The sequence below is a fragment of the Amphiprion ocellaris genome, chromosome 17 (genome assembly GCF_022539595.1).
Source record: "Amphiprion ocellaris isolate individual 3 ecotype Okinawa chromosome 17, ASM2253959v1, whole genome shotgun sequence".
NCBI classification, from domain to species: Eukaryota; Metazoa; Chordata; class Actinopteri; family Pomacentridae; genus Amphiprion; species Amphiprion ocellaris.
Window position 1 is genome coordinate 8,149,783 of NC_072782.1, and position 20,494 is coordinate 8,170,276.

Genomic DNA, 20,494 nt, shown 5'->3' on the forward strand with positions numbered 1-20,494 from the left:
CACCAATGTGATGTCAACTGTAACCTATTCTACATCACATCGACAGCATATGGCAGGTAGCAGTTTACAACCCCGTCATGGAGCAAAAGCTCAAATCAGCTGCACACAGTAGTTGCCAGCTGTATCAAATTCAATACATCTAGCAGCCATCCTCTGTTATATCATTAGTGTCACAATCACCATCTGTAATAGGTTATGCACACGACGGAGGCATCTGTGACACTGAGTGGCTCTAACACCTTCAAAGGTGTTTATGGCAGAAGAATTTTATTAAACTAGACACAGAGTTTAACTCAGTTACTGTGCAATGTCTGCAATTTGCCCCTTTCATCCTCTTTCTGCTTTTATTACAGGCATATAGAAGAAAAGGAAGGCTCTTTTAGCAGATGAAGTTTAGGTTATTAAATACTTTACCATGTAACAGCTTAGCACTGCAGTAAAGTTACACGTGCATCAAAGAAACTGCAGCATGATTCAAATCTGTGAATGCATTATAAGGCAGAGGGAGCAGGATTGTTGGCTTAACTGAACTGCGTGGCTGTTTTAAACTTACTGGAAGAAAGAGAAACAGAAAACAATTCAGTGCCTGCAGAAAAATATCTGGCTGCACCACAAACTGGCTTTGGCCCATTTTTGCAAGCAACACAACAGAGAAACCAAAAAAAGAAAAATGATGGTGCATCCTGGTGCCTTTTGTGTGCTTTGAAGTCATTGTAATACTAAACAATCATGTACAACACATGCTCACTTCCCAGCGCATGTAATGGCCAGCACAGGAAATGGAGCAAGTCTACACTTGCGCCACTTTATGGCCTTGTGTTTCCTCTCATTGGCCCTAAAGAAAGCAGTTTTTAAATTAAGGTAGCAATCAAAGCAGCTTAGCAGTTGTGTCCCCCTTATGTAATGACCATATAATGACTTATTATTATTTTAAATATAACTCCAAATTCCTAGCCTGTGATAAGGATAATTAGTTAGAGTGCTTCCCTTTGTGGCCAAGTATTTTTTTTTAACATATACTTATATTTGCAGCAGAGCTGACACAAGAAAACATGTGCAGTGGTTTTTGATGTTATGCCACTTTTATCACACAGCTTTTGTGCATTATGCATGCAAAAATAAAGAGAAACAGATCAACTACAGAGGACAGAAAGGCGTTTTAGCTTGTCTTATTGTTTATGTATGAGCGAAGTGGAACGGACTGAGTGAGCGACAGGGTGAGAGCGTTATGCACGGATGTGAAACACAGCGTGGTGATGAAAGCGCACAGAGAAACTCCTGGTCAAAGGGTGAAGAGATTTCTTTGGTTGGCAGGTCAGAGAGAGTAGCAGAGGATTAGTCGGGTACTCACTCTGCATGCACAGCCCATCGGTGCAGTTCTTGGACTGGAGCACCATGCCCTCACAGTCCTTTCCCCCGTTTTTGGGTGCCGGGGCGCCGCATTCTCTCCTCCTCCAGTGGGTGCACTCGGTCCCACAGGTGGACCACTTACTCCACTCTGTCCACAGGCCGTCCACTATCACACAGGACAGACGAGGGTCGAGTGGACGAGATGGCAGATGAGAGGATGAGGACAAATGAGCGCATGAGTGGGTGAGTGGATACGTGATTGAGACAGTGAGAATGTGGGAGAGAGACACACACACGTAAGCGTGGAGGCACAAACAGAGTGAAAAATGCAAACACAGAGTTGCATCATATTTTATGCATTTTTTTTGCGCACCTAAACCCTTTTCCACCCACTGATAGGTGGGAGTTTGGTAATTTTATGCCGTACCTGGGCAGAGAGGATTGCACGGCAGCTTCTGGATGCCTTGCCCTTCACAGATGGCGCCGCCATTGAGAGGCGCTGGGTTGGTGCAGCTGCGTGTGCGTTTCTGGTAACCACGGCCACAGCGGCTGTTACACACCGACCACTCAGTCCATGTTGACCAGCCGCCATTCACTGGAAAACATGGTCATAAAGCATGTTAATATACAACTATGATTGATTCCTAAACCCTTCCTTAAAAGAGACGACCAAACAGTTAAAAAAAAAAAAAAAAAAAAAAAAGTTCCAACTTGTTTTATTAAAGGATGTAACACCAATAAAATGCACAGATTAAAGTGAAGGAAGTAAAAGCAAAGAGACCAACAATAAAAAACATGACATTTGAATTCGGTTAGGTTTGTCTTCAGTGAATGTTATGCGGCCTTTTTTAAATGTGTTTATTCTGCGGAGTGTTTTTGCATTCTGACCCTGAAATCTCGGGTCGTTACTTTGCGGTGCAGGCAGACAGTAAATTCTGGTCAGATTGCTGCATTTTCCATTCACTGATTCCTCCTAATGCCTCTCTTCCCTCTCTCATCCATCTCTGTCAGTGACTAAATCCAGTGCAGGGTGACACCAGGGCTTGTGGCTGAGAACAAGTCTGTGGCATTTGAGATGGTGGAACTGGGCCCCTTGGAGCCTCCGACTTTTCAAATGTGACATGCTTATGAGTGAAGCCCAAAATACTGGACTCTGGGGGGAGACTGCCAAAGCCCCACATTTCTTTACTGTCTGCTTCCTTTCCTCTATGGATTAAGGCTCCATCTTCTCTCCTCCTCTTTTTCTCTGTCTCTCTTCCCATCCCTTTTTTTTTTTGTTATCAGCTTATGCTCCTGTTTCCAGTGTTCTTGTGGTCAATCGGACTGGAAACCACGAGGCTGAAAACGCCATCTGATTCTCCTTCATCCTTTCTCACAACTCCACATGGATGTGTGAGCATCTTGTTTTGGAGGGAAAAAAAGGACGAGCTGACATCAAAGCACTTGTTTTTTTGACACGTAGTTCTAATAGACTGCGTTAGTGACATGAAAGCCTCGCCGAGACTCTTGTCCCTGAAATCTGCTCTCTTGTGTTTCTACATCACCTCTAAAATTGATCCCCAACTGGCCACATTATTCACAACGTTCACTTAACTGTAACCATAGTAGATAAACAACAAAAAAATGATGCTAACAACACTACACCTCCAGTAAGTACAGGAGAGAGGCGGGGGGGAAGTGATGAGGAAATTATAGATTTGAAACACAACCCTGGTGACAGTATCAGGTCCAAGTATCTGGTCACTTTTGTAGTGTGTGTGTGTGTGTGTGTGTGTGTGTGTGTGTGTGTGTGTGCGTGTGTGCGTGTGCATATCTGCATTCTCCTCTTTATGCAGTAATTTGCACTGCACTGGTTGTGCAAAATAAGTGGATATGAATTCTGCATGCGGGCCTGAAAACTGAGAGGTTGTGATGATCCCAGAGGTAAATCATCAGTATCAAGAGGAGTTCCATCAAGCACACAATGAGCTCGGTTTAATGAAGCCAGTAGTCATTTCACACAGGAAAATAACATTCCGGGTTCCCAAAATAAAAAAAAAAAAAAAACCCTCCTCTGTTTCATGTGTCGTTTGTTCTGTCTTGATTATCCTCCAGCAGGCGCTCAAGTTTAACTTCACAGCCGTGCTGCGCTATAACAGTCATGTTAGTTGATGTTAGGGAGGCAGTGGGTGAGTCTGTGTGAAACCACAGCAGGGGCTCTTTAAGGTGGGGGCTCAGCCACATCAGCACCTCTCTCACAGTTCAGAAAAATCACAAATCTTCCATTCCATGCACACCTTCTGGCAGGAACAAAATGAGTGAATGTTGCACACTGCGGGAAAGAGGGGGATTTGCTTTATGCAGAGTGACTTTGAAATTTGTTTTATTTTGAGTTGAGTCGACCTCTTAGGAAGGAATTCAACACTTTTGCTCTGCATTAGTGTCTGACTTTATTAATAGGTTATGCTGTGGTGTAATTTATTGAGTCTTTGTTGGTTAAATTGCTTAAAGTCCTTCTAAAGACCTTCTAAAACTAGTCTCTGTGTATCAAAGTTACACATTTCTAAGTTTTTCTGTAATAATAACCTTTCCTCCTGATATAATGACATAAATGTATCTCCAAACTGCTGCTTCCTCTAAAAAGCGGCAGATCTATGAAATTCCCTTGCTATAGTTTTGCTGAAACACTAAAACTACTAATGTTTGAACCAGAAACTGATTCCGAAGAAGGAAGAAGATACAGAAAGTCCCACCCTGCAAGCTGCCAGAAGTGGTCCCTTAGGTTTGCTACATATGAAACCCCACAAGTCTAAAGCCATGTTTTTGAACCTGTCACTGGTACACTGCAATTTCTAGGTGGAAATTTTTTTGCCATGACTGCTAATTTCGCTCATGATTGGTCTTCCAGCACATAAAAAACATGACATAAACATGTTAACAAGTTAGAAAAGTGTAATTTTCCCTTTCAACTAGATTATTATCTTGTCAGTCACCTGCGAGAACCTATTATCTCATGTACAAAAGGCGGAATACAAATTAAGTTGTTGATTTAAGTATGAGACAGGAGGTTACCGTAGACGATAACTGTGGCGGTGGTGCTGCGTCTCTTGGCCACGATGTTCTTTGCCACGCAGGTGTAGTTGGCGGTGTCGGAGAGACGAGCCTGTTTGATGATGAGGTTGTGGTCGATGGTGATGTAGAAGTTCCTGTCATCTGCAGGATCAATAACTTCCTCATTCTTTAACCACTCCACCTAAGCAAAAAAAGAGAAAAGACATGAAAAGATGGGGAAAAAAACAGCCAGCTTGAAGTGTTAAAAAGGGGAAGATGTGAGAGGAGCTATAAGACAGGTTGACCTCATTAAATTGTAGAAAAATCACAGCCAAGTGTTTAAACAGCTATAGTTTTTCTTGTTTCTGTCTAACCTCCCAAATAACAGTGAACGCCAGGATTAGAGCACAATTGTTTACGTCTCTGAGGTCCTGCTACAAAAAGTCAATAGCTATCATGCTCTTTTTATTCTCCCCCTAGAACAAAGCGCTACAATAACAGCAGCATTGTTAGGCAGCACAGAAGAGAAAACTCTCTACAACTCCTAAAGCTGAGAGGCTCTCTGACCTTTTCTTATGAGTTTCATTTCTTTAAATGATACAGATATTGAACTCCTGGCACTATCGCAGAACGGGGGATCATTTGGAGCAGTTATTTGGCTGTAATTCACCGAGATCCCTTTCCTCTTGGAGAGGTGGAAAGGTTTAGCGTTTCTGAAAAGAATAACACGTGCCGCCTCACACTCTGCAGCCACTTTGATTCAGAAATATTTCCTGCTTCTCTGGTTTTCTTCAAAGAAACTGTCCAGTGATGAGGAGGCCTGGCAAACAGCTAACTTCCCGTGTATTGTGATCGCCCATGAGGAGCAGAGCCTGATAAGAGATAAGGCACCAAGGAGCAGTACAGGCAAAAGATAAGCGGGATGTTTATAAGGGGTCTTTCTCATGAGAGATAAAGTATCTCAAAAAGTGGGGCAATAACCTGATATGAGTCCTGCCAAGACAAAACAGTCACTGTTGTTGCTGGATTTCTTAGAAAACAACAAAGAAACAGCATGGAGTGGTGCAGAGACGTACAACACAGTGGCCATTGTTATAACACCGGCATTGTTAGAACTTTCTCAAAACAGAAGATGGGCTGATTGCGGTGCACACAGGGTCACATGCATTATCAGCTCCGCTCGCATCTGTGTTGGTTTGAGATGACAGAAATCAAAGATGGCATCAGCATCACACCTCTGCACGGCTGCCTGCTCTCTTATCCAGTGGGAACACACTGGAGAGGCTGAGAAGAAAATATTTTCAATAGCTCACTTCACAATTACTTCACACTTCCACTTCGGTGTATAAAACACTTACATCATGCAGCTCATAAGACAGCTAACTTACATCTGAACACACACTGGGTGCGAACCTGATAGCAGCAGAGCTTCACAGTAAACCTCTGCAAGTTTGATGTATATTCTGGGCTGAATTGGTGATTATGAGTATTTTCCCTCATAAACATGAATCAATTTCATGGAGCCAGGAAGCATACAATTCCATCACCAGCTGTCTGCTAACTGAAACTGAATCTTTCTCTCAGTCAAGTAGAGTGCAATAAAGATCAGCACGGCATAAATTGTGCTGTATAGGAGATGCATTAAGTCTGGCACTGTTTTTAGAAATCATCTCCAAGAGGAGCTGCATAAAAAGACAAGTATGTTTTTATGTTAATGCACTCATGACGGTTTAATTTACATCTAGATGCTTGATGAAAGCAGTGGTAATACTACACAACTCAATGAGAACTGTAGAATAAAGGTACCAGAAACTGAATACCTAATATGTGGTAATAGCAGAAATGGAAGAACTGCTGCCATTTAAGCAGAGGGAAGTCAGTTTGAGTAAATTACACAAAAATTGTCATCATTTTGTTAACATGTTGAGTCTTCAGTGTTTGTTTTACTTATTTTCACAGAGTGAAAAAATGCACTGATGAGTAAAAACACTGCAAATAATACTTTTGCATTTTAAATTTACAAAATAAAGCACAATTTATCCACTGAAGATAGATGCACATATATGATTAGCCACCTCAGTATTGTGTTATTGAGTTGGCTTCTGTTTCACCTAATCTGTTTTGACACCTGGTGAGGTGACAGTTAGACATCTGTCACGACTTTCGGAATCACAGTAACACACCACAAGAAGTCAGCAGTAAGTCGGCAACCTGCAGCTTCTAGTGAGAAAAACATCTCACCCCTGAAATTTAAATATATTTTAAAAAGCTCTTGCCAATATATACATATAAAAATAAGCAAGTCTTAAAATAAACAAGTCTTCTACATTACCTTTATCTTTCTATCATGAAGGCTATGATGTACTATTACCATAAAGGCAACAGATTACAAGGAGGCTACAGTGATTTTTGTGCAACGTATTTATTGAACAGGGGTTGCATAGGTTTTTGTATGTGCGTGTTTGTGTTATGGTGTTACCATCAATCATTAACACTGAGTGAAACTGAAAAATATGACAAGCACAGCCACAGAGACGGACCCCTATGTTTAGAGAACAAAGATTCGACAGTGATCTGATTGCCATTTTTTTTGGTGTCTTTTGTTCCCTTGCTGAAAAGTGAAGAAACACAAGTCTCAAGTCAAACAAGTTGAAATGATGCAAACAGGCGAAACAATGGCGTTTGTTGACATGATAAATATTTTCCCCTTCAGTGCTTGAATGCATATGCTGAGCGCAGGGCATTAGGAAGTGAAAGGTCTGCTCTTAGAATGGAGATTGACAGTTAATACAATGAGGTGGTTATCCAATTTTTGCACCAATCACAGAGGCAGCCTCTCTGAACGTGCTGCGTTCGGGTGTCAAGAGCACTTTTATAGGAGAAAGTAATTAAAAATTGAACAAAAGAGCTTTTCAGCGCAGACGGAGGGGTGGGAGGGAGACGGAGTGACAGGGGATAGAACGTGGTAGAAACTCATGTCAGAAGTGGGAACTTGTGTAAGAGAGCAAAAGTGAGCAACAGTTTACCGATCCTTTATTGTGCAGCGAGTATAATTAGGACTCATTAAAAAAACAGAGATGAAAAGGTAGACCGGTTTCAACACCAAACTCGTGAAAAGATTTAAGATGATTAAAATTCTGCAGAAGACTACATCTCATATAGCACTTCCAACTTTCTCTCATGCCAGCAGACTCAAAACATGCACCCACAGAGATACACAAACTTGCATGCAAACACACACACACACACACACACACACACACACTTACAGCTCGTTAGTGTCTGATTGGCAGTGAAACATCCGGAGAGGTAATTGGCACATTTCTTGTCATTAACGAAAGGAAATTGCCACATGTCAGCTGTCATAAAGAGAACCCTGTCTGGTCGGGGACAGCCAAGTGACAGACAGAGAGAGAGACAGACAGGAAGATGGAAACTTAGAGCTCAAGAGGAAGAAACGAAAAGAGAGACAGGTAGACAGAAGACAGGGAGGAGAAGACAGATGAGAGAGATGGCGAGCAGGTGCACATGCAGGAGGGCAGCCGCCAGTGTGCCAAAATACATATAATACATCATCGCTGAGAGGCAAGGACAGACACGAAAGAATAAAGACTGGGAGGAAGGAGGAAAAATGTTACAAAGAGGTGACTGTCTTGAAGAAGTCAGGACTCTGAATGAATGAAGAGGGAAAAGGGAAAGAGTAAGAATGTGATCAAAATGAGCCAAGATTCAGGGATCAGGATATACTGAATGGTATTTACAAAAAGAAAAGAAATATATCAAAGGAACTTGAGTGGAGGAGGGAAATCAATTACCTTCAAGGTGAAGAATCAGTGACATATCATGCATACATTACAGGTATGTAGGGATCTTGTGCATAGATCCAGACTTTTCCAAATCTGACTAGAAAGTGCAGCTTCTTTTAAATAGTAAGAAGAGAACACAAATGTATATTGTTGGTTGATCAGTTTCTAATAAATTTAATGGATTTTCAAGCCGTCATTGTCAAGGTGGAAAGTCACATCAACTAGACCGTGAAAAAGTCACATTAAGCTGCAATACAAAAAGCAAAAAGGCACAAATAAATGTGTACACCTAAAGGTTTCCTGAAATAATAGCAACTCTTCCTTAATGTAATGTAATCCCTTTTTAAACAGGTTGTTTGGGGCTGAGTATTAAAGAACAAGAGGGAGAAAGAACCAGTTATCAAACGGCAGTGTGACAAAAAGACAGAGAAGTGGGATTCTTATGTAAATTTGCAAGGATTTTATTGGCTGGACTTTCATTGATGCCTGCAGTGCCATAAGAAATCACTTCTGAAGACGTACTGTTTTCCAAGAAGCAACATATTTGTAGTTCAAATGCCTTTTTTTCCAATCTCTGAAATGATGTAAACTGTGAAAATGTGGCAAAAACAAGAATGACATACAATTAACTTACTAAGTTAATATCGTACATTTAGCAAACAGTTGCTTACGTACACATCAAGCTGCTTAAGGCAACATTACTATCCATTTAGAGTCAACCTCACTAATAGCCAATTTACAATATTAGTGATTCCTTTTAGCTGTGTTTTTGGTCTCCACCACCTCCTCACAAAAACATCTGACATTTATCTCTAGCTGTTAAATTCAATTCAGTTGGAGTCAGTTATATTTATATAGCAGCAAATCACATCAAATCACTTCACATAGTAAGGTCAGGTCCTTACAGTATTATACTATATAAAGACACCCAACAACTGCTATAATTTCCTTTTCTTTTGTGACAGCAGAGGAAATAAACTCCCCTTTAACAGGAAGAAACCCCTGGCAGAGCCAGGGTCAGGGAGGGCAGTCGCCTGCCTCGACCAGTCAGGGTGAGGGTTAAGAAAAAGATAGTTGAAGCATCACATAAGAGAACAATAAGCACTGCAGGGGTTAGTGACTGCAGATCATGAACATGCAGGTCAGGATCCACAGATACAAATGATATAAAGGCTCTACTATGTTCATGCTGACACTGATAAGAGTAGTGAGTGTCAATCACAGCTGCAAAGTTGCCCCAAAGCAACGAGCTGAAAGATGCTATTAGGTCCCGTAAATATGAGGAGAACAGCAATTTCCTGTGAGCTTATCACAGCAATCGACCACCTTCCATAAGTCATTGCTCATATTAAAAGTATCAATTTCAGCTGATGCGACCTTAACCTATATGTGTAATAATAAACGTTGAACAGTAAACAGGTATCAGGGCAACTGATTTGGGACAAACAAGTACAATTTTGATGTAACAAACTGACAAGAAGTACCTAAATGAGTGATTTGTTTTGGTCTCTGTGAGGCTCGACTGTCTCTCGACTGCATTTCGAGTGACCCACCATCTGGGTCTTTGTCCTTAAAAGAATCCCGCTCCTGAATTAGGACGCAATTTCACTGTCACCTCATCTCCCACTAGCAAACATAGCTGGCTGCGGACCCGACTGCGGCAGCAATGTAGGAGTAACCACTGAGTGGGAAGTTTGCTGTGCTCTGCCAGGGTGTGTTCCAGCACAACACTAATTAGCCCAATATACAGAACACACTGTATACAATCCACTCACTTGTTAAGAACCAATGCAAGGCAAAACCATTCATTACTCATCGCTGTTGTGTCAGAAATAGAGTGTACAGCACAGTGTGGGGGTGGAAAGGGGTGTGAAAAGAAACGGGGGGAGAGAGAGAGAAAAAAAATGTTCCACAGCGACGTGCGAGACTCCTCTACAGAGAAGTCATTATGAGCTCTCCTGCTTCTCCACGTGAAGCCTAACTATCTACCCAATGTAATTTATTCACTTCCCTTTTTTCACAGTATATATCTGCTCCAGGCTCGAATTACACACCTGGAGAACGAGCCACAAAAGGTTACAAACTGATTATTCAATCATTCACTAGCAGACAACAAGCCATATGCTCTGCATCTGCCTGCATGACAACTATGGAAATGTGAGCTGTATAAATATTAACAAGTCGAAATGCACAAAGGTGTGATATCTTGAGATGTGATGGGAAAAATGTGAGTGTGTGTGTCTGTAATCCTTGTATCTATACCTGTGGGTGAGAGTTTATGCGGAGGGAGTCAGGATGGGACAGGTTAAGAGGAAAAGAAGGGTGAGGTTGGCGAACAGAGGAGGAGTAGGATTGGATACCACTGTAGGTGTCCATACAGAAAACGGATCACTGAGACTCAAGGCGAGAGTAATGACCTCTTCCATCTCAGCCCTGCCTTTGGCTCTCCACAGTCTGCTGAAGGAGAATAGACATTTCTTAAAGTAGTTCCAAGGATAGCCAGACACAGCTCTTTCTGTTTTCTCTCGCACACTTCATTGAACTCTTAAAATATGATTCTCTAAATCACTCATCACTTACAGTGCAAATGACAAAAAGTTGGGAGGCTCTCTTTTTGTCTCTTGGTTGGGGAAGTATTCAAAAAATGAAGAGTTTAAAATTTGCTGCATAAATCATTATAGTTCCATGCAACGGTTGATCACATTTTGATGGGGATGATGATATAACTATGGGATTTCTGCCATTATATTGTACGTTTTGTTTTGAAGCCAAATTCTTTCATGATACATTCACATGTGGGTGGATAAGTACAAGTTGACTGCTGAGAGGCACGACACACACACACACACAAATGCTTTTTTATTTGAAATACGAAATAATAAACTAGCAAAAACCAGCTTTACAAGTTAGAGAACTGTTTGATACTCTTTCTGCACACAGTCCTTGGTCTCTCTCCCCTGGCCTTTAGAAAAGCTTAGACGATAACTTTACCTAGGGAGATAGTTTTTGTGCTGTGATAGAGGTCAGAAACTTGCTGGATATACAATTCAACCTTCAGGAGCAAGGATAAACTGGAACAGATTCACAAGCTCAGTGCAAAAAGCTCAAAAATCATTCTCTTTTTTTAAGGTGATAAAGAAATAGTTTACCCAAAAAACGAGAGCCGTCTCATTTTATTTTATTTTTCCCGTGTCGAATGAAACCACCACCTGGCGCCCAGCAAGTCACCTTCCCTATGTGATTCTGTTTGCTGGAGAAATGTGATTTTTATCATTTTATGCCTTATTTGGAACTGTAAACAAATATGCTGTGTTTACTTCGAGTGCTTGGGAAAAGCCATGACGACAGCTGAACCGGCGATTCAAAATACAAATAATGGCAAAGGGGGTTTTCATAACATACGATGACCTTGTAGCGCATGTAGTGGATGTAGCAGCTCTTTGGATTTGTTTTCAGGTATCAGTTTCTATTATGTGTCGAGCAATGTTTTGCTTTTCTCTCTCAAAGGAGCCGTGATGGAGCATATGCACAGAAAACCCTCTTCGGCAAGAAATTTTTACATGTAAAACCGGCCCAGTGGAGGTAACAGTAGAAAGGGCAGCGACTTACAGAGGACAGCAGAGCTCACAAATGTGGGCTATTAGAGTAAATCACAGGCTTTGCACAGGAAAACTGCAGTGATTGACAGGTGAGTGCCTGAAGGGCAATCTTTGGTTGGTTGCCACGAGGATTTGGTCTGGCCTCATGACACTTTCTCTCCCACGGGTAATCTTAATGAAAATGCACTTCCTGTTTCACTGGGCACTGAAGTGTTGTTACTCTTGACATTCCCTTCATAACTCAACTATGCACCATTTTCACTGGAAGGAAGCACTCAGCTGTTTTTTGACAAGGTGACCTGATGAGCTGCCGGTTGCTGCAGGCCTTCAAATCACCTATTAAGTGAAACCGGGCCTAAAATCAACATTAATCACTGACATTTACATGGTGGGATGTGTGGAGAAGGTGCCAGATTTGAACTATATCAGATTTTACACCATAATACTCTATGTCTCTAGTCATTATCGGTACATTTGGTGAGGAAATGCAATTTGAGCTTAATAACAAAATCTGCTGTCCCCACTGGGCGCAAAGAACTGTGCATGAAATCTCGATTTTGGGTCCGGCTGCTCCCTGAGCTGTTTAAATGCATCTGGCTTAGTTTTCCCACTTCTCTGGATAAGGAAGTGTGAAGTAAAGATCTTTGTGTTTCTTGGCTTTCTTCTCAGTAAAGCCAATGGTCTTAATCATGGCAGCAGGGCCCCTTCCCCGCAGAGCATCAATGACTTGTTACCCGCGATAACACGGCAGGACCCCGGCCGACTGAGGAGATGCCCGAATTAAAATCCTGCTTCCATGGAAACCGTCTCAGCGACTCGCGGTGCTGCATCACCTCTGAACTCTCGTCTTTGTCGCGGGGCTGTGACAAGTGCTCTGAGACGGAGATAGAGGGCACAACAGAAGAAAAGGAACAATAAGGCTGCATTCTTTTTGCTGTCCATTTTATGAGGCTGCCACATATTCTTGAGTATGAAAAGAGGCCACTGTTGCTTGTGAGGAGGCTCTTTAGATGTCGATGAAAGAGCTTCACGGAGGTATTCTAAAGGAAGGATCTGCATTGAGCTGATGGAAAGTCCTCCATCCCCATCTTTACCTTCATTATTATATGGGCAGCTCTCAGTAAGCCAGTAAGCCCTCATAACAGTGGAACCACGTACGGAGCTTTTCTGCCAAATCGCTCCTTGTCTCTTGTTCCTAGAATAGCCCCAACAGTTACATTTTCCTTCTGCTCTTGATTAAGTATATATCAAATATTCATGGCTATGGAAACGTGTAACAATTACTTTAAGGGAGCCTGTCGAGTGTCTAATTTTTTCAGACCATACAAGACATTCAAGATGACTGAATCCTTGTGCTATTTCAGAAACCTCATTCGCTGTATTTCAGCTCTGTAAGGCCAAAGTTCCATTGGTAATGGTCACAGGGAGAGCCAAAATAAACGCCTGCTGCTTGTTTTCTTTGTGTGTGAACTTGTGCGTGCATGTGTGTATTCCACAACTCAGGGACAGGCTGTACTTCAGAAAATTTATGCAACTGTGAAGAAACGGTCAGAAAATAAGGGCTAGGTTACCTCAGACTGAACTTCAAGTATCAAAACCTCTGAGATGTTTGATGGGAACCGTTTCATATGCCTCACTATGAAAAACTGCTGCATCATCACAGAAACAATCCAGACTATTCAGCATAATGTTTAGTTTTCAGGGCAACGCGGCCCCCGCAGAAAGCCAGCAAAGACTCAAAACCACTTAAATAGAATCACAGGATGTCATTACTATGGTAAACCATCATGACAACTTATAATGTAAATCATCTGAAAAGTGGGAAGAAAAAGAAGGAACACAAGACTGATACTGGCTCACATCAAACAGGCACTTTGTGTGCTGAGATCAAAACTAATTATGATTGACTTACCTTGATTCTGCAGAATGTGGGCTTCTTATTTCTGTGTGTGTGTGTGTGTGTGTGTGTGTGTGTGTGTGTGTGCGTGTGTGTGGTGGTGACGTACAGCTGCAACATTTTGGCATCGTGGCTGATCTTAACAGAACTGACAGCTGAAGTAAAAATATTAACAACCTTGGAGTATCACAAAGTGCGGACAGTGGAACGTTATTCTAGTAGAATTAACAGTGGCAGCAGAGGATGCTGATAGTTCCCTGCACTTTGTAATGTGTAAAAGCTTGGATAGCTGTGATGACCTTATTATACATGCCAGATGAAATGCCAGATTTTCTTCATAAACCTCTTCTATTACAGCTTGAAAAGATGACGCACAAAAAGTCTGATTCCTCCTTCCAGTTCATCAGAGCTTAATCTATTTCTGCCAGCTGGTCAACCACAATCACAATGTTCACTCTATAGAATGGATGAATATTCTTTCAGTGCTCAGCTGAGTTGCTGGCAGCATGTTATCATGTGGGCCTGTGCACATAGGCATGCTAATGCCGTTGCTGGTACTCCGACATGAGAACGTGCACGTGGAAACGCCACCGTCAGCACATGCGTGTGTCCTTTTCGTGAACAATAGCGTTGCCACACAGCGCAGCATCCATCACATAAGGTCCACATTATTAAACAAAAGTGCTGTAAGGGTATGGGTTTTATGGCTCAGCCACAGTCTGCCATCTTGCCAGTCTCTCGCTTGCTGGGCAAAGGCCTGTAAAGGAACCACAGAGTGAACTGACAGCCGACTGGAGGCCTGACAACAACCCACTAAATCCAGTCCTGACAAACCATAACAGCTCCTCTCCTTCTTCCTTCAGCCTCTCTCATCCTCTCTATGTTTTCTGCGTCTTGAGCGGGTGAAATATGACAGATCTTCCCTTCACAGCGGCTGCTACATATTTCTGCAGATTCATATGTAACCACAGACTTAGCCCATCTGCTTTTTCCAAGCTTTTTTTTTTATTTCCTCTGGCGAGCTTGTGTGAGAAAAGGCCTGACAAACACAGATGAAAAAAGCAGCATTCAGTTTTGTCCTTTTTCCCACTGAGGCAGCTGAGTTTGAGTTTAGAAAAAAAAAGAGGAAAACTATCTTGTGAAATGAAGCTGTTGTCTATTTTTCACAGCCATGAGGTAAGTGTGAGTAATTAAAGAAGCTGGAAGTGGGCCTCTGCACACACATAAAAGTCAATGTCATCATAAAAAGAAAAGTAAACAGAAAACAATCACTGTTTTCAGTTGGAAATCAGATGCTCAGAACATTTTTTAAAAATCTATTAAATGTTTTTAGAGGAGGTGAATTAGTACAATTGCCAGACATAAACAGAATTCTGACTTAATGTGGTGGAACGTCAATGTTTTGTCCTCTAATTTGTTGACAGATTTGGAGTTTGGACAACTGCACTAAAAACAACACCTTTATCTAAACGGATGATGCTGAAAATATCTCCTATTTACTCTTCGTTGTGCATCTGGATTGCCACAGCAACTACTTATCTCAGAAAGCATAGATGTGCCATGATTGGACTCCAGCTGAGTCTTTAATCGCTGCACTGAGCCAATCCAGGATTGACAGATATCTCAGACAAGTGGCAGAATCACCAGCGCTATATGGCTGTTACAGAAACACCATCCGACTGAAGCCCGGATTGTATGAGGAGAGTCTGTCGAGTGCCAGTCCTAAACTTTCGTCCATTTAACTTGTCAGCACTTTCAGCAGGGGATAAATGCTGTGCAGTTCCACTCACTTAACTCAGCTTTTCCAGGTCAATCACAAGCCTTTACAGAGTTCAGTTGCTGCACCCCCAACTCCAAAAAAAAAAAAAAAAAAAAAACACACACACACACACACACACACACACACACACACACACACACACACACACACCCCCAACCCATTAAACCACACTTTCATCCTCCATTTATGTTCCTGCAATCTCAACTGAGCCTTTTCAAATGCTGCTCCAACACTGTTCTCCTGTAGGGCAGCGAGGCAGTAGAACAGGGAGGAGATATTGGCCAAACCAAGGTTGCACAGTGACACGAGTTATATTCTTTTGTTTTTTTTCCCCCTCGGCACATAATTACAATTTTCTCTCCTCCAAATTGCAGTGACTGGCTGATGTTTAGGAAATACCAAACAAACTTTATTAACCCAGGCAGCGGTGAAAAATGCTCTTATCTGTGCAGTGTACTGTGTCAGATTTATTCAGTGTCATTTTAGAACAAATTCTGAAATCGGGCAAGCTCAAAAATTGAGGTAAAATCTGCAAACAAAACACAGTTTTCACCTCTATATGTGGAACAGAGAAACAAAACCAAAGACTGCCATCACCAAAAATAAAATACATACCAAGGAGTACATACAGTATGGTAAAAAGTTGGACATTTAAGCAAGCCAATATCCATATAGAAAAAGAAATGATGGTGACATTTCATCAGAATATAGCAGAAGAAGGTCAGTGGAAATCACATAAATTTACCTTCAGAGAAGCCACTTTACTGCATTTGAGCTGCGAGTTTTCGGCTGAGCTCAGAATGGGTGCATTTCTATGGGTAACACGTCCACATTAAAACTTCTCTTTTCAAACAAATAATGTAATTATCCAAACAACAACTGTGCACCAGCTCAGTGATAAATCTTCTGGATCTTACCTCAGCAGCTGGGATGCCTTCAGGTGGGCGACACTGCAGCAGCACCTCTTGTTCAAGTGACACTTCTTTTCCAAGAGGCTCCTGGTCAAATGTCTTTCTCAAGTCTATACGGAACAGACAAAAGCATTGTGCATCAGTGATACCCTAAAGTTTTTCTTATTGATGAATGAAATTAGGACACATTTTGAGATATGTTAAAGATAAAATGTTGAGTCGGTCAATCAAGTATTGGCATTCTGTCAATAAATCATGAAAAGAATAGGCAGGGTAAGTCATCAGAACAGTTTGTACCTAAATATAAGAAAGTAAGAGAATTATGGCTTCTTTCCATCTCTCCATCATCTTCAGAACAGAGATGCATGACTTGAAGTAGATGGAAGGAAAACAGGGAGAAGGGGATATCTCGTCCTTCAATGAAAAACCAACATTTTTGCAGTGTGAGAGCCCTGATGGAGCGGTGCAGGGCAGATACAGCGGCGCTGACAGGTCAGGATTACTGAAGGTGTCATGCTACACTGGAACCTGAAGCCCATTAGACATATATCAAGCTGCACAGACTGAGGCAGGAGCAGCAGGAGAGGAGGAGGATGGATGGAGGAGAGGAGAGGAGGAGGATGGAGGAGAGGAGAGGAGAGGAGTTAATGGGGGAGTCACAGCACTACTTTTGAACTTTAGAGTCATTGAAGCATCAAATCTGCCATCAATCCTCCGAAGTCCACTGATACCATTTCCACAATCCTTACGAAGTTCCTGTCATCCAGCCCTTTTGCTGACACATTGACTGTGGTGGTGAATAACAACATTCACCACAACACAGTAGCATATTTTCCCATATAATGATTATACATATGTGAATGTGAATTGATTCCTTCTGCCTTTCATTACTTTCACTACATAATATGTGCAATACTTTCTCAGGGTATTTATTTTAAAGATTTTTTTCACACAAAATGCTTTTTTATAATGTGTACTTATTTTATTCTTATAATGTATATTTGCATTTTTATTGCTGCTCTTACTTGAATTCTTTACTGTTTTTTTCTACATATCTAGCTGACTTGAGAAAACCTACAAAGAATTCCAACGTACCAGTGGAAATGGCAATAAAACTCTATTCTATAATCTATTTTGTTATCATTAGAAGACAAATATGTGATTTGTGCCACTTATATATGCATAGTCATGCCTACAAAGGCCAGCATGACTAAAGTGAAAGTCAAACTAAAACGGTATATTGTGAGTGTTAAATACAAAAGTGCAAACAGCTTTATCAGTTCATTTTTCTACCTACAACCACCACCAGTGTCCACAAACCCAGAAATGACCCTCATACAGCGGCTCAATCTATGCAAAGAATACGGCTATTCTTCTTCACAGAATACTATCAATACAGTAATGGGCAGCTATTGACATTGTGTATTCACATAAAGAAGAGATTTATTATATCGGAGAGCTCTACAATAGCACATTGATTCAGAATTGGAGTTTCAGATGTGAGTACATTGTAGAAAGAAAGCAGCAGCAGACATGCAGTGACACAGATGCGTATGGAAGAATTTGCAACTCAGAAATTGAAGCAAACTTCACATAAATCTCTTAAGACTCTAAAGACTCTTGGGCACAGTGTGTAATGGGATACAGTGTCCATATCTATCATGGTAAAGAAATGCTGCTCAGTGTCCGGGGAGGTTGTGTATGAAGGGATGATCACCTGCAATAAAATGAGAAACATCCCTAAAAGCTGATCAGGAGAGATTTTCACTCTCATCATTGTCTTTCTTTTTGTTTAATAGCTATTAGATCAGGAGACATTATGCTGAAATAGAGACATTTCACTGCTGAGTTTCAACTGTTCCGCATCCCCTACAGGAAAAACCAGACCTTATTACAGAATACATGATCATGCAAGACCCGGAAGCGGTAAAGAATACCTATAGTCATTTTAGGGTTCATTTTTTATTTGGAAAAAATGAACCTTACAATAACAGATTCAATGAGAGCTCTTGTCCCAGTTCAACCTGCGAGTATGCATGTCTTCAGGGGAATATGCTATAATTCCACAATTTCAATGTATTATAAAAGCTGAAAGGGTGAGTGTTGAATTGAAAGCAATTTCCGTAAAAGTCTGGTATGAAATTAAAAGAAGAAATGACTGGAGGGGGGTGTATTCTTTGAGAGAGGTTTAAGGAATTTGATCCAAGGACACACGAAATGTTTGGTTTTGCAAAGACAACAGAGGATTAGAAAGGAAAGGAAAGGAAAGGAAAGGAAAGGAAAGGAAAGGAAAGGAAAGGAAAGGAAAGGAAAGGAAAGGAAAGGAAAGGAAAGGAAAGGAAAGGAAAGGAAAGGAAAGGAAAGGAAAGGAAAGGAAAGGAAAGGAAACTGCAAAAATAAGACGTCATTCGGAGGTTGTACCAGTCATTCTACTGTTTGCATGATAACAGAATTACTATGCAGGGATGGATATTTGTTCAATTTGCCTCCAAAAGATAAAGGAATATGCAGTCACACTAGTGAGGAGGCAACACAAGAACACATTCTCCTACAAGATGCTGCACTTAATGATTTACTGCATATGCTCTGTAGTCAAATCTAATAAAATTAATTTAATTTCTCCATATGAAATGCTAGCAAGTATGCAAGTCTTCTATGGGTTCAGTCCTGGATGGGTTGTGTGCAGCATCTCAGCAGGCCATTTAGCGGTTTAAAATGAACCATAAAGCTTACTGTGGTGTGTAGCATGCTCAGATTTAAACAAAATCTATATTTCACAAGGGAAGACAATGTGTTTATCAAGTAAAAACCCATTTTTTACATAGTAGGTGTAAGAAATTTTGCTTAAACTGTCTCTTTCTTTGGTAGTCTAACCAGAGCTTGTTAGTTCCACAACGACCACCAAGGGGATGCGTTGTTGTCTAGTACATAAAATTCACTTAATAGCTTGAATTGCACTATTAGTAAAACTGCCAAAGGCATGTTTGTGAGTTTATGTGAAATATTCATGCCTTTATTGCTCATACTACTTGAAGCAGATCCTCCAAAGCCTGTTAAAGTAAAATTAAACACCCAGTGCTTGTATTGTTCTTCTCATCATGATTTGCAAACCTTTGGCTTGACTCTTGATGGAGCAGTAAGTGGCATGCGAGTGATTACTTTGCATTATATATTTTTATTGGATGTGGGCTGAAGTTGTGCTTATCCCTCTGGAGTCTCTCCTTTTCCTCACTTCTCGTAACCCTGAACGGCACTGTGGTGCACTGGAGGGTGTGGGACCAGCTGAATCGACATTCCTGTGGGAGTCGCACCATTCTCTCCGCGGTGCACAAACGCTTCCAACCTCGCCGGCCCGCAGAGAGACACACATATGACAACCATTACCTTTAAGTGGATGTGTTTGGCTACTTGTCATGCTAAATTACACCAGCCTCGCACTCCGGAAATGGTTTCTTCCTTTGCTTGGTAAATCATTAGCTACCGGTGCAGGAATACATGAGGATTTGCTAAATCTGAGTTTTAATCACGAGTAAAGTCACTCATAATGCAGCTGAGGTTTTACTTATGATGTAAAATGATGAGGACACAAACAGACAAGAAAATCAATTTCCAGCTTTCTCAATAACGATTACCCTCCACTAGACCTCTGAAAGGCATTTCTGTTGATTTGATTAGTTTATTTAATTTGCTTCTGTGAACATACTTTTATTGCCTCTCTTTGGCAAGCAGTCGCTGCACCCCAAAAAAACTGGAGGCCAATTAAAACGGTTTCTGTGGAGGTCACATGAAGGAAAGGCAGTCACAGGGATATTTACGCATTCGCTCTTCCTCTAACGGGGCTCCTGCAACACTCTCAGCTAGACCACCTTTTTAGCAAGTCTGAAAGCAGCTCCTTCACGGCAGCCTCTTAACTCGCCAGCGCTGGCTGTGACTCACCGTCTGATTAAACTGTATATGTTTAGATGATGGGAGAGGAGAGGAAAACAACCCCAGTTTCCATTAGCCTAACGGGATAGAGTCTGGCTCTGACAAGAAGGCTGCCTGGAGAGAAAGCCCAGTAGAGGAGCTAATCCATTCAGCAGAAGCTAATGGGAGGGGAAGAGGGGTCCATTGTGATTTGA

General features: G+C 41.4%; 1 protein-coding gene across 4 annotated transcripts in view; it reads right to left on the reverse strand.

Annotated features, from left to right (window-relative positions):
* Positions 1-20,494, reverse strand: part of unc5cb (unc-5 netrin receptor Cb) — a 123,084-nt gene that overhangs the window by 21,730 nt on the left and 80,860 nt on the right. For 3 of the 4 annotated variants that reach the window (XM_035947762.2, XM_023269400.3, XM_023269403.3), the window contains exons 4-7: positions 16,380-16,483; positions 4,402-4,582; positions 1,778-1,945; positions 1,352-1,516 (exon numbers count right to left, since the gene is read on the reverse strand). In XM_035947762.2, the coding sequence (XP_035803655.1) occupies positions 1,352-1,516; positions 1,778-1,945; positions 4,402-4,582; positions 16,380-16,483 (618 nt within the window). The remainder of the gene's footprint in view (positions 1-1,351; positions 1,517-1,777; positions 1,946-4,401; positions 4,583-16,379; positions 16,484-20,494) is intronic. The other variant, XM_035947763.2, reaches the window with a different exon arrangement.